The 14,144-nt window shown below is 40.0% G+C and overlaps 1 protein-coding gene across 7 annotated transcripts in view; it reads right to left on the reverse strand.

Moving 5' to 3' along the window:
- ATRX (ATRX chromatin remodeler) overlaps positions 1 to 14,144 on the reverse strand; it is a 643,287-nt gene that overhangs the window by 378,117 nt on the left and 251,026 nt on the right. For all 7 annotated transcript variants that reach the window (XM_033946347.1, XM_033946348.1, XM_033946345.1 and 4 more), the window contains one exon: positions 9,067 to 9,243. In XM_033946347.1, coding sequence (XP_033802238.1) covers positions 9,067 to 9,243 — 177 coding nt within the window. The remainder of the gene's footprint in view (positions 1 to 9,066; positions 9,244 to 14,144) is intronic.

A 14,144-nucleotide genomic window follows, 5' to 3' on the forward strand; every position in this document is an offset into this window, starting at 1 on the left:
AGTATTAGTTTTTCCATAAATTTGAGAACCTGCTTAATGATGTTAGCAATAAAAGAGTACATTTACAGCTGAGGGTCCTAAGACTATGTGACTCCTTCAAAACTATTTCGCACATATCTTCATTAAAACATTAACGCCAATCTATACTTTGCCAGTAAAAGCAAATGTGTAACATACTGTATACAATGCCAAGGTCAACACATGACAATATTGAGTCCACTTTAATGGTTTTATGAATAGTAGAATGTCAATTGAAAAACTGTAAAATTCTGCTGCTCTAATAGAGCCATCAGATATATGGCTACTTGGTACTTTTTTTTATTTATTTATTTATTTATTTTTTATAAATCTTTATTCATTTTAAATTTTACAACAAGCGTACAGAAAATCATTCATATAATATACAATTCCACTTGAATTTCTACAATTCTCACAGAAAAAAGTTTAACACCTTCCCATCCCATATACAACAAACTTTATATTAGATATCCCATAATATAATACCCTAAAACCCACCCACCCTCCCTAAACCATCCACACTGAAAAAGGGGAAAATACTAATTATTCATTATAATAATTCATTAATGGCCCCCATACATCCTTAAATTTCTTAAAACATCCTTTTCTAACAGCTAGAATTCTCTCCATTTTATACACATGACACACCGTATTCCACCAAAGAGTAATTTAATCTTGTGTAATCTTTCTAATTCAAAGTTATCTACTGAATGGCAACTCCTGTTAGAATCATTAAAAGCTTATTATTATTGGAAAATATTTGAGATTTAGCCCTCATAAACATACCAAACAAGATGGTATCATATGTTAAAGCTACAGGATTTTCAAGCATGCATACAATTCACTTGATCCCAAATCAATTTCCAAAAAGCATTAATAAAAGGACAATAAAATAATAAATGATCTAAAGTTCCAGCCTCAAGATGACAATGCCAACATCTATTAGACCTAGAGCAATCCAATTTTTTTAAACGCACAGGGGTCCAGAGTGCTCTATGCAACAGGAAAAATCATGTTTGCCTCATAGACGCAGACATTGTACATCTCATCCTCCAAGACCAAATGCATGGCCATTGAGATGCATTAATTTGATGCTTAATCTCAATGCTCCAAATATCTCTAAGTACAGTCCTTGGTTTTTTATTTAAATATCCAGATAATGTTTTGTACCACTGCGCGGCCTGGTGACCCATAAAATCTGCCTGGAAGCATAAGAATTCTAGAGTAAAATGAGTATTTAAAGATTTCCATTCAGGGAACCCCGCCTGAATGGCCTGCTTCAATTGCAACCATTTATAACTTTGTTTTTTATCAAGACCAAATTTAGATTGCAATTGTGAAAACTCCAGCATCTTACCATTTTCTATAACATCATTTAGAGTACGTATTCCTGCTTTAATCCAATCCCTCCAGACAATCTTAAAACCGCCTATTTGGATCTTGGAGTTTAGCCATATATTTTGATAAGTCGATTTTTGAATTGTAAGAGGAGTTAAATTATTAATATATTTTAAAGTTTTCCATGTGTCCATAATTATCCTATTACTTTTCCGTATCTTAGGCATTTGAATACTAAGTAAATGACGAAGCCTTATAGGAAACATGAGCTGCCATTCCAACCATAACCAGTCCGGAAGTTTCTCCATGAGTTCTGGGAGGACCCAGTACATACCTTGGCGCAATATATAGGATTGATGATACCTATAGAAGTTTGGCAAATTTACCCCTCCCTCCTCAATTGGTTTTTGTAAAGTCACTAAGGCAATTCTAGCAATTTTACCCAGCCAAATAAATTTAGTAATAATACTATTTAACTTTTTATAAAAAGACCCCTGAAAAAAAAACTGGAATCATTCCCATTTGGTAACAAACAGGCAGAATCATCATTTTGACAGTTTGTACTCTTCCCCACCATGATAAATGCAAAGGATTCCATTGCTCACATAACTGTTACTTTTTGCAATAAAAAAATTTTCATTCACTTTTACTGTCTTATCAAGTGTATTTTTTAACCATATACCTAGATATTTTATTCCTCCTTCTTTCCATATAAAAGGGAATGCATCAAATAATCCTCTTGTGCAATGCACGTTTAAAGGAAGAACTTCTGATTTGGACCAATTTATTTTATATCCTGAGAATTTTCCAAATTTCTCAATCAACTCTAGTAAACATGGAATAGTTGTTTCAGGATTTCTCAAATAAAGCAGTATATCATCTGCATAAGCAGATACTTTATACTCCTTTCCAGAACGTGAAATACCCTGTATCTCCTTCACTTGCTGAATAGCTAACAATAAGGGTTCCAGCACTATATCAAAAAGCAAAGGACAACCCAGTCTAACCCCCCCTTTGCAATTTAAAACAATCAGAAAGATTATTATTTATATATAATCTAGCAACAGGAGAGCTATACAAGGTTTTAATCATTTGTATAAATCCCGAACCAATGCCAAACCATTCCATAGCCTGATACATAAACGTTCATTCCACCCAATCAAAAGCCTTCTCTGCATCTAAAGATACAGAGAAAGCTGGATCTCCTATTTCCTTTGTTAGGTATAACATCTGCAAAGCCAATCTAGTATTATTAGAAGAGTATCTCTGAGCAACAAAATCAGTCTGATGCATACCAATTATATGAGGAAGAGCCTTTGCCAAACGCATGGCCAAAAGCTTGGCTAATAACTTACCATCAACATTAATCAAAGAAATAGGCCTGTAGTTTGAAACCAACAAGAGATCTTTATTTGGCTTTGGCAAAACAATGGTCAACGATTCTGCCATAGTGCCTGAAATACAACCTTTATTTAGTTGATTCTGATATAAATTTAATAAATAAGGTAATAGGGTAATTTGAAATGTTTTATAAAACTCTACTGTAAAACCATCACCACCTGGAGCAGTCCCTACTCTAAGAGACTTCAACGCTGTTTGCAATTCTTTTAATGATATCGGTTCTTCCAAACTTCTTTTTATATGATCCGGAACCTTCGGTCCTTTAATAAAATTTAAAAACTCTGTTCCATCCTTTTCTTTATCTGAATAAGACTCAGAAGAATACAGGTTTTTATAAAAATTTAAAAATTGTTTTACTATAGGTCCATTTTGAGAATGAGTATCTCCTTTTTCATCTTTAATTGCACTTATTTTAGACCTTCTTTTTTTACTTTAAAATAATTAGCCAGTAATCTTCTCGCCTTATTCGAATTACCATAATACAAAGCTTGCTGACAAAGAATACCTTTCTTAACCAATTTAGAAGAAACCTCATTATATTTATATTTGACTTTTAAGAGAGCTTGTAATGTGGAATTTTGCCATTTTTCTATCAATTTTGCCTCTAAAATCTTAATCTCTTGCTCTAAATTAATAAATTGCTTTTTTAATTGTTTTTTAGAATAAGCTGAAAATGATATTTGTCCTCTCATAGTTGCCTTAAAAGCATCCCACAAGATTTTTAACGAGATTTCTTCCGTATTATTGATTTGAAAATATTCATTTATCTTTGTCTGAAATTCTTCACAAAATTTCGGGTATGCAAGCAATGCATTATCAAATCTCCAAACAGGCCTCATTATCTTGATCAGCAAAATTTAAACTTATCCAAACACCACCATGATCAGATAAAATTATTGGATCTATATTAGCTTGAGTGACATTTTGTACTAACTTATCTGAAACAAAAACATAATCAATTCTAGAAAAGGATTTATGGACGTGAACATAAAGAAAATTCTCGATCATTAAAATGAAGAATGCGCCAGATATCTTTGAAATTACAGGAATTTGCAAAATTATCCAACCCTAATGATTTTAAAATTTTACTAGGTTTTTTATCTAATAAGGATCCATAACAGCACTGAAATCTCCTGCTACTATCAAATGATTAGCAGTCAGTGATAGAACTATTTTTTGCAGAGTTTTAAAAAATTCAATTTGATTCGAATTAGGGGCATACACATTAAAAAGTCCTACAGTAGTACTGCCCATACTCATGTTCACATGTATCCACCTTCCTAATTGATCTGCAGCCACCAAGTTAAACACTGCAGTGCATTTTTTATTAATCAGAACAGCTACACCTGCTTTTTTCCCTACCGCAGGAGCAAAGAAGCAATCCTTCACCCAATTACCTATTAGTTTCTTTGACTCATCTCCAGTAAGGCGAGTCTCCTGTATAAAACAGACATCCGCATTCTGCTGTTTTAGATATACAGTGGTGCCTCGCATAACGGTCGCCTCGCACAGCGAACGCTGCGCACAACGAACGTTATGTCTTGATTCGTACAACGGACTTCGTTTCACACAACGAAGTCGCCCGAGCTGCATCCTTCCGGGGTTCCTGCGGGGTTGGATCACAGCGGGGTTGGTCGAGCCGCGAGGGTAGTCTCCTTCTCCTTACCTGCCCTGTCGCAGCACACAGCCGAACGGAAATCTTCCCGATGTCAGCGCTGACGTCGGAGGGAGGGCTTAAGCAAAGCCCTCCCTTCCTCCGACGTCAGCGCTGACATCAGGAAGACTTCCGGTCGGCTGTGTGCGGCTGCGGCAGAGCAGGTAGGAAGAAGGCAATGGCGAACGAAAGAGGGGGGAGGGGGCGGTCCGCCCCGAAGAATGTGCACAGCTGGTCAGGTCCCCCGATCGACCGACAACAGGCCCGGCCGACAAACCTCCCTGCCCTGTAGCCGCGAATCTAAATTACCTCTTACAGCAGCTTCAATAATCCAGCTGCTGTAAGAAGGTAATTTAGATTCGCGGCTACAGGACAGGGAGATTTGTCCGACCGGGCCTGTTCTGTTGTCGGTCGGGTGCAAAAGCGCCACAAAGGTGGAGGCAGGGAGGGAGGAAAGGTGGAGTGGAGAAGAAAAGACGCTTAAGGGGGGAGAAGGCCGCTGAAAGCACATGTTGGAGCAGGGGATGAGAGGGAGGGAGAGAAGGGGAAATATTGGACAAGGGCAGAAGGGATGCTAAATCATAGGGTGACAGGCAGAGAGAACAACAGGAAAAAGAGTGGAAGCAATCTTGAACCCTGAGGGTGAGGGCAGAGAGAGGTGGTGAGATGATTGATCATGGGGAGAGGGACAAAAGGGAATAGAGATGGGATAGGAAAATAGTGGAAGTAAAAGGACAGGGAGATGTATGTTTTTAGATGTATCTAAATAAAAATAATAACAAAAAATTTATCTTTTTTTATGTCATCTTAGCATATTTTATGCTACAGAACGAATTATTTTTTTTAACATGTATTGTTATGGGAAAACGCGTTTCGCATAACGAACTTTTCGCATAACAAACTTGCTCCTGGAACCAATTAAGTTCGTTGTGTGAGGCACCACTGTAATAGTGTCTTCTTTCTTTTTATCGGATGATTGAGGCCATTAACGTTTAAAGAAAAAATTTTAAAATCCATTTAAACAAAATAAAATCTATTAATTACATATTTCTGCATTATAATTATTATATAATCATTTTCCCCACATTGAAAATTTAATTCAATCCCCAACCTACTCCCAAATACTCTCCCATTACACCCCCCACCCATTCTCACCCCTCCCTCCCAATATAACATTGTCAACTTCGAAGCGTACATACATAGCTCAAGTAAATGAGAAACTCCCCCCAGGCCAAATTCATTGCAACTCTTCTAAATATAAAAATCATCCTAAATATTACCTTGTAAGTCATTTAGTTAACCATAAATCACTTAAAATCTACTCCCAATCCATTTTCTCACTTTTTTTTTTTTTTAAATCAAATAACATAAAAGAAATATATGTTATAAATCACATATGACAAAATGTATTTACTTTCTTCTTAAATTCATAACTTAGATCTCCATTAAACATAAGATTTCTGCAATCCATAAAAGTTCATATTCCTGAATATTCCTCCTTACCCTCATTTCCCTCTCCATTCTAAAGGTAGTACATTCCAATCTTCATATACTCAAATCATCTCTTATCAACTTATAATCCATCCAGTTAATAAATTATTTCATCATATATTTTCCTTATTCATTCACTCATTTTACCATACATCCTTCACATTTACTCTTAAAACTAATAAAACTTATATCCAGAATTGCAGGATCACCACCTTAGCGCCTAAAATAAATAGAAAGCTAATATAGTCTTTCATTTTCAACCTATACTTAATATCTTGTTTATTATATTTCTTATTTATCTACTTATCCTTCATCCCTCCTACTCTTTTTTTTTTTTAACCAGTTAATCCATTTATTATGATACTTCAGGGCTCATACCACCATGGAAGTTCATAATATGATGCATAACTAAACCACTCTACATCAACATTTGTACATAACTCCAAGCATTGCTTATGTTATATAAATATTATAGCAGTCCAGCAATCTATTCCAAAGTGCAGCAGGTTTTAACATTCTATTTTCAGCTTCACCTATCCATTTCCATGCAGTAGTTCATCTAGTTTTTTGGAATCCGTCTTCAGGTTCTTCTTATTCTAAGCTGCATCATCCATACAACTTTTAAAAATTCATATGTAGCACAAACTTTAAATCTAGGCAAAGGTCAAATGTGAAATAGCAATCAAAGTGAGGATCCAGCCATATCATACAAGCGATCCTCATCAGTCTCAGCACTTCACATCATATCCCACTATCTTTTCCATATTGTCAAATCATTCACCATCTTCCATATTTGTTCATCTTTTAAATTTCCGCTGACCCTTTGCCATATAAACGTTAATCAAAAAGATGTTATTTTCCATCTCTCTGACTTTCCATCACAACACTGCAGCAAAGCCTCCCTCTTGGCTGGTCACATGATCTAGTCAGAATGTTGAGTTTTTTCAAAAGTTAACTGCATCAAATCCTTGCTGGAAAACATATTCTTCTTATCCATTTCCTCCCCTTATAAACTTTTAAAAGTTTTCAGTTTAATAATAAAATGATCAAAAACAAAGATCAAATAAACAAGAAATCAGCATCTATCTTTTTTCAAGAGTCCATAGATAAATCAAACTGATCCAAAAATTCTCTCAGTTTAGCTGCCTCCTCAAAATTATATGTTTTGTTTTCATAGGTCACTCTCATAATATATCAAGCCGTATCTTGCACCCAAAGCTCTTAATCTAGGTCTCAAATCCAGAAACTGCTTTCTTTTATAAGCAGTAGCTTTTGCAAAATCCGGAACTATGAAAACTTTTGAATCCTGGCATTTAAGATCTTTATTATCTTTGGCTAGCTTCATAATTTATACCACCTGCTGATAACGTAATAGCTTGAAAATAATTGGACGGGGACCCTTTTGACTGCTTGATATCCTCATTGGGATCCGGTGTGCCCTTTCTATTTCTAATGGGAAAGGACTCTTTAATGGCAAAATTTTTGAAATAAAGGACATCACAAATTTTATAGGATCCTCTTGTTCAACCCCTTCAGGCACCCCGATCAGACGTAAATTATTTCGCCTTTCTCGGTTTGACAGATCCTCCAGATCCCTTTTTAAGCTCTCTATTTCCTTGTGATCCTGTTTGCATTCCCTCAAGTCTGCTTCAGATTTTTCAGCGCGCTTTTCCAACTGTTCAATTTTAAAATCAGCTGCCTGCATTCTGTTATTCAACCTTTCCACTTCCTCTTTAACCTCTTCACTTCCTCTTTAACCTCTTTTATATTCTTAGCGCTTTCCAATACAATTTCTTTAATTTTCTGTATTTCAGTCATCAGATCTTTGTTTTCTATTTTCTCTGATGGCAGCGGGACCGTTGATGGGGAGATCAAATCTAATTTTGATCTTTTTACACTCCCCCCATTTAAATTCGCCGTATTATTTTTACCATGCTTACCCGAAGCCATTTTCCCTCTAAATTTCCACTTTCCACCCGACTTACATACGTTTTGACTGCTTTATTTTAATAAAATTGGCCTTTCACTGTGGAGCTGCTCACTCACCCAACCATCCCCATATGCTGCGAAGCCACGCCCCTGGCTACTTGGTTCTAATCTTCTTATATATGGAAAACCTTTCATATGCTGAAAGACTAGAGAAACTGGGGCTCTTTTCCCTGGAAAAGAGGAGGCTGAGGGGACATGATAGAGACTTAGAAGATCATGAAGGGCATAGAGAAAGTGGAGAGGGACAGGTTCTTCAAACTTTTGAAAACTGCAAGAACAAGAGGGCATTTGGAAAAATTAAGAGGGGACAGATTCAGAACCAATTCTAGGAAGTTCTTCTTCACCAAAGGATGGTGGAACCTGGAATGCGCTTCCAGAGGGTGTGATAGGACAGTGTACGGTATTGGGGTTCAAGAAGGGATTAGATGATTTCCTGAAGGAAAAAGGGATAGAAGGGTATAGATAGAGGATTATTATACAGGTCCTGGACCTGATGGGCCAACGCGTGAGCGGACTGCTGGGCATGATGGACTTCTGGTCTGACCCAGCAGAGGCACTGCTTATGTTCTTATACTCTTTTCATACTTTAGAGCATGAGCATCTCAAAAGTATTCTTTGTAAAATCATCAATGTGATCTAGTTTAAAAAAAACAACTAAAAATCTATCTCAGGAATAGGAAAGCTACTTCTAGTGCTCATACATCTGCATTTATCTGAAAATAAAATTGAAATAATGGATGTTGGTAGAAAATAAGCACTTCACTTACCTAATCTATCTGGTTGTACCTGCCTACAGAGATCTACCTAAGGCTCTCTTCTCAACTGTAAGTCATATAAAAAGTTTAACTACTTACTCTCCTGTAGCTCTAGCCATCACCTTTCTTTGCCCTTATCACCTCCCACTACCCCAACGGGAAGAAATGGGTGGGAAATGGCATGGGAAGTTGGTGACTAAGGCAATTGGGTGGGATATGTTCATAAGGCTCTCATGCTAAAAAGGCTGGCTACGCAACTGATTTATGTTACTTACTAAGCCTACATACAGTATATGGAACAAGCACATTTACTTAATAAGTAAAACTCTGGTCTACCTCCATCAAACTGCTATTTATTTTGCTTACCAAACATGATCATCATATTTTTTTTTTCATTTTACCCCACCAACCCATGTTCACCTTTTCTTCGGTTCCTACGCTTATTATCTTTCGAGTCCTTTGATTTTCTCTCTTTTTTCTCTTCCTCGGACTCATCACTCATGCTTAATTTGTGCCTCAGCAGTTTGTGCCTGTATCTGGGTTTCTTGGCAGAATCAGACTCGGACTCAGAATTGTCTTCCCCTCCTTCATCTTCACCTATTGGAACAAATGCACAAAACCAGTATAATACTTTAAACTTTTGGATACCTGTTACATAATGCACTGCAAGTTAACACACAGTCACCCAACAGCAACCACTTCAAAGAAAAGCAATTTGAGGTTAGCAACTTTAAATTTACAGAATTCTAAGGGGATATTTTATATCTGAAAGGAAAAAGCAGCTCTTGGTAGCAATAGGCATATTCTGTATATGACTAATGTAATATATGTTAATACCAGTAAGAACAAATTTCATCTCATTCGAAGAATGAGGCATTATATATATTTCACTTTACAGTTGAACATTTAAACAAACAAAAAAAATCAATCTTTCCTATGGAAAGACAACACAGTAGCCAACTGATGGATAATGACCATCAAGTGCATCCAGGTTGTCAACACTTTGGCAGGTTGATGTATTATATTCCTAAACATAATTGTAAAGCTCTTTGGAGTTTCTTTAAAATTAAGATAATGGCCTAAAATACCATCATTTTGATATAAGAACTTCTAACCTATTAATTCTCTGATGCAAGGAAAAAAATAATATTGCCAACCAGCGATAAGAGTAACATCTTACAGAATTCCATCAATTTAAACAAATTCTGGCCAATATTCATTTGGTGGCAATCAATGGCATGGGAAGTTGGTGTCTGCCACAAGCTGAATTCCAAGATGCAATGTTTGAACATCAGCATTGAATATCTGCATGTTGGCCATGAAAACTTGTATGGATAAGTGCAATATTTAGCTCACAACCACAAGAGATGAACCAAATAGCACAGTTACTTACCGTAACAGGTGTTATCCAGGGACAGCAGGCAGATATTCTTGACTGATGGGTGACGGCACCAACGGAGCCCCGGTACGGACAATTTTAGAGTGATTGCACTCTAAGAACTTGGAAAGTTCTAGCAGGCCGCACCGCGCACGCGCGAGTGCCTTCCCGCCCGACGGAGGCGCGCGGCCCCCAGTTAGGATAAGCCAGCTAAGAAGCCAACCCGGGGAGATGGGTGGGACGCAAGAATATCTGCCTGCTGTCCCTGGATAACACCTGTTACGGTAAGTAACTGTGCTTTATCCCAGGACAAGCAGGCAGCATATTCTTGACTGATGGGTGACCTCCAAGCTAACAAAAAGAGGGATGGTGGGAAGGTTGGCCATTAGGAAAATAAATTTTGCAAAACAGATTGGCCGAAGTGACTATCCCGTCTGAAGAATGCGTCCAGACAATAGTGAGATGTGAAAGTATGAACTGAGGACCAAGTAGCAGATTTCCTCAATAGGTGTGGAACGGAGGAAAGCCACAGAAGCTGCCATGGCTCGAACTCTATGGGCTGTGACAGAACCTTCCAGTGTCAGTCCGGTCTGAGCATAACAGAAAGAAATGCACGCTGCAAGCCAATTGGACAGCGTACGTTTAGAAACAGGACGCCCCAATTTATTCGGATCAAAGGACAGAAAGAGTTGAGAGAATGATCTGTGGGGCTTAGTACGGTCTAAATAATAAGCTAAAGCCCGCTTACAGTCCAAAGTATGCAGAGCCTGTTCTCCAGAGTGCGAGTGAGGTTTCGGAAAGAAGACAGGCAGAACAATGGATTGGTTGAGATGGAATTCAGAGACAACCTTAGGGAGAAATTTTGGATGTGTACGCAGAACCACCTTGTCATGATGAAAGACGGTAAAAGGCGGGTCTGCTACTAGTGCATGGAGCTCACTGACCCTCCTGGCAGAGGTGAGAGCAATCAGGAAAAGAACCTTCCAAGTGAGAAATTTGAAAGAAGACGTGGCCAAGGGTTCAAACAGAGGCTTCATTAAGGCTGAAAGAACCACATTAAGATCCCAGATCACAGGAGGTAGTTTATGAGGTGGTTTCACATTGAAAAGTCCTTGCATGAATCTGGAGACCAAGGGGTGAGCTGAAAGGAGTTTCCCATGGACTGGCTCATGAAAAGCAGCAATAGCACTGAGATGGACTCTGATGGAAGTAGACTTGAGACCAGAGTCAGACAAAGAAAGAAGGTAATCCAACACGGTCTCTACAGCAAGGGAGGTAGGATTATGATGATGAAGAAGACACCAGGAAGAAAACCGTGTCCACTTCTGATGGTAACATTGCAGAGTAGCAGGTTTCCTGGAGGCATCCAGAACAGAACGAACGGGCTGAGACAAAAGAGTATCATTCGAAGTCAGCCCGAGAGATACCAGGCTGTCAGGTGCAGAGACTGGAGGTTGGGATGCAGAAGGGTCTCCTGACGTTGTGTAAGCAGAGAAGGAAATTGTGGAAGTAGAATAGGTTCCCTGGAGCTGAGTTGAAGTAGAAGGGAGAACCAATGTTGCCTGGGCCACCATGGCGCAATCAGAATCATGGTGGCCTGTTCCCTCTTGAGCTTGAACAAGGTCCGGAACATGAGAGGCAGAGGAGGGAAAGCATACAGGAAGAGATTGGACCAATCCAGGAGAAATGCATCCGCTGCCAGACGGTGAGGAGAGTAGAGTCTGGAGCAGAAGTGGGGCAGCTGATGATTGTGAGGAGCTGCAAAGAGGTCTATCTGAGGAGTGCCCCACTGAGCGAAGATGGACTGCAGAGTGAAAGGATCGAGTGTCCACTCGTGAGGCTGGAGAATTCTGCTGAGCTTGTCCGCTAAGGAATTCTGTTCTCCCTGAATGTAGATAGCTTTCAGGAATAGATGGTGATCTATGGCCCAAGCCCAAATCTTCTGGGCTTCCTGGCACAAGAGGCGAGAGCCCGTCCCACCTTGCTTGTTGATGTAGTACATCGCAACTTGATTGTCTGTGCATAGTAGAAGGACCTGAGGAAAGAGGAGATGTTGGAAGGCCTTGAGGGCATAAAACATCGCTCTGAGTTCCAGGAAGTTGATGTGATGTTTCATTTCCTGGGCTGTCCAAAGACCTTGAGTTTGGAACTCGTTCAAATGAGCTCCCCAGGCATAAGGGGAGGCGTCGGTGGTGATGATAAGTTGATAAGGAGGTAGATGGAACAAAAGATCTCTGGAGAGATTTGAGGATATCAACCACCATTGTAGAGACTGATGAAGAGAGGATGTCACAGATATGTGTCGTGAGAAGGATCCGTCGCTTGGGACCACTGGGTCGCTAGGGTCCATTGAGGAGTGCGCAGGTGAAGACGTGCGAAGGGTGTGACATGAACTGTGGAGGCCATGTGACCCAGAAGTATCATCATTTGCTTGGCAGAGATAGAGCGCTGATGAACCACCTGCTGACACAGAGATAGGAGAGTGTGAAGACGGTTGGACGGTAGAAATGCTCTCATGAGGACTGTGTCCAGCACCGCTCCAATGAATTGAAGTCTCTGAGTGGGGATAATATGAGATTTGGGTGGATTGATCTCGAACCCCAGAAGTTGTAGAAACAGGATGGTCTGGTTGGTGGCCTGGAGTACTATCTGAGAAGAATTGGCCTTTATCAACCAATCGTCCAGGTAAGGAAACACCTGAAGGTGGTGGGAACGTAGAAAGGCGGCCACCACAATCAGACATTTGGTGAACACTCTTGGAGAGGAGGCAAGACCGAAGGATAGTACCTTGTATTGGTAATGACAATGGTTGATCATGAAGCGGAGGTACTGTCTGGAGGCCAGATTGACCGGTATGTGAGTGTATGCTTCTTTGAGATCTAGGGAACATAGTCAGTCGCCTTGATTGAGAAGAGGTTAAAGAGTAGCCAGAGAAAGCATCTTGAATTTCTCTTTGACCAAGCATTTGTTGAGATCGCGAAGATCTAAAATGGGTCTGAGATCTCCTGTCTTTTTGGGAACTAGAAAGTAACGGGAGTAAAATCCCTGCCCCTTTTGATCTAGAGGAACTTCCTCTATGGCGTTCAGAAGAAGGAGGGATTGAACCTCTTGAAGAAGGAGAGAGGACTGAGGAATGTTCAAAGCAGACTCTCTTGGCAGACTTTGGGCAGGAAGGGTCTGGAAATTGAGAGAGTAGCCGTGGCGGATGATGTTGAGGACCCACTGATCCGAGGTGATGATTTCCCAATGGCTTATGAAATGAGTAAGGCGTCCTCCTATGGGCTTCGGAAGATGGGCAGAAGGAGGGAGACTGGCTATGTCCTGGAGAACCAAGTCAAAAGGGTTGAGTTGATTTCTGCGAAGGGGGAGGTTTCACCTGCTGTTGCTGCTGTGCTGGTCTAGCAGCTTGCCTCTGTTGTTGCCTCTGACGCCTGGGTTGTTGCATGTCCTGAGGTAAAGGACGAGCCACAAATCTACGTTGAAACATAGAAACATAGAAGATGACGGCAGAAAAGGGCTACAGCCCATCAAGTCTGCCCACTCTGCTTACCCACCCCCTGTCTATGCCCTAATGACCCAATTTCCTTATCTTGACCCTCATAGGGATCCCACATGGGTATCCCATTTATTCTTAAAGTCTGGCATGCTGTCTGCCTCGATCACCTGCACTGGAAGCTTGTTCCAATGATCAACCACTCTCTCTGTGAAGAAATACTTTCTGGTGTCGCCATGAAATTTTCCGCCCCTGAGTTTGAGCGGGTGCCCTCTTGTGGCCGAGGGTCCCTTGAGGAAGAAAATATCATCTTCCACTTCGGCACGTCCCGTGAGGTACTTAAATGTTTCGATCATGTCTCCCCTCTTCCTACATTCCTCAAGAGTGTAGAGCTGCAATTTGTTCAGTCTCTCTTCGTACGAGAGACCCTTGAGCCCCGAGATCATCCTGGTGGCCGTCTGTTGAACCGATTCAATTCTGCGCACATCTTTACTGTAATGTGGCCTCCAGAATTGCACACAGTACTCCAGATGAGGTCTCACCATGGCCCTGTACAACGGCATTATGACTTCAGGCTTTTGGCTGACAAAACTTCTATTGATACAACCCAATATCTGCCTTGCCTTA

The sequence above is a fragment of the Geotrypetes seraphini genome, chromosome 5, assembly GCF_902459505.1.
Source record: "Geotrypetes seraphini chromosome 5, aGeoSer1.1, whole genome shotgun sequence".
Taxonomy (NCBI): domain Eukaryota; kingdom Metazoa; phylum Chordata; class Amphibia; order Gymnophiona; family Dermophiidae; genus Geotrypetes; species Geotrypetes seraphini.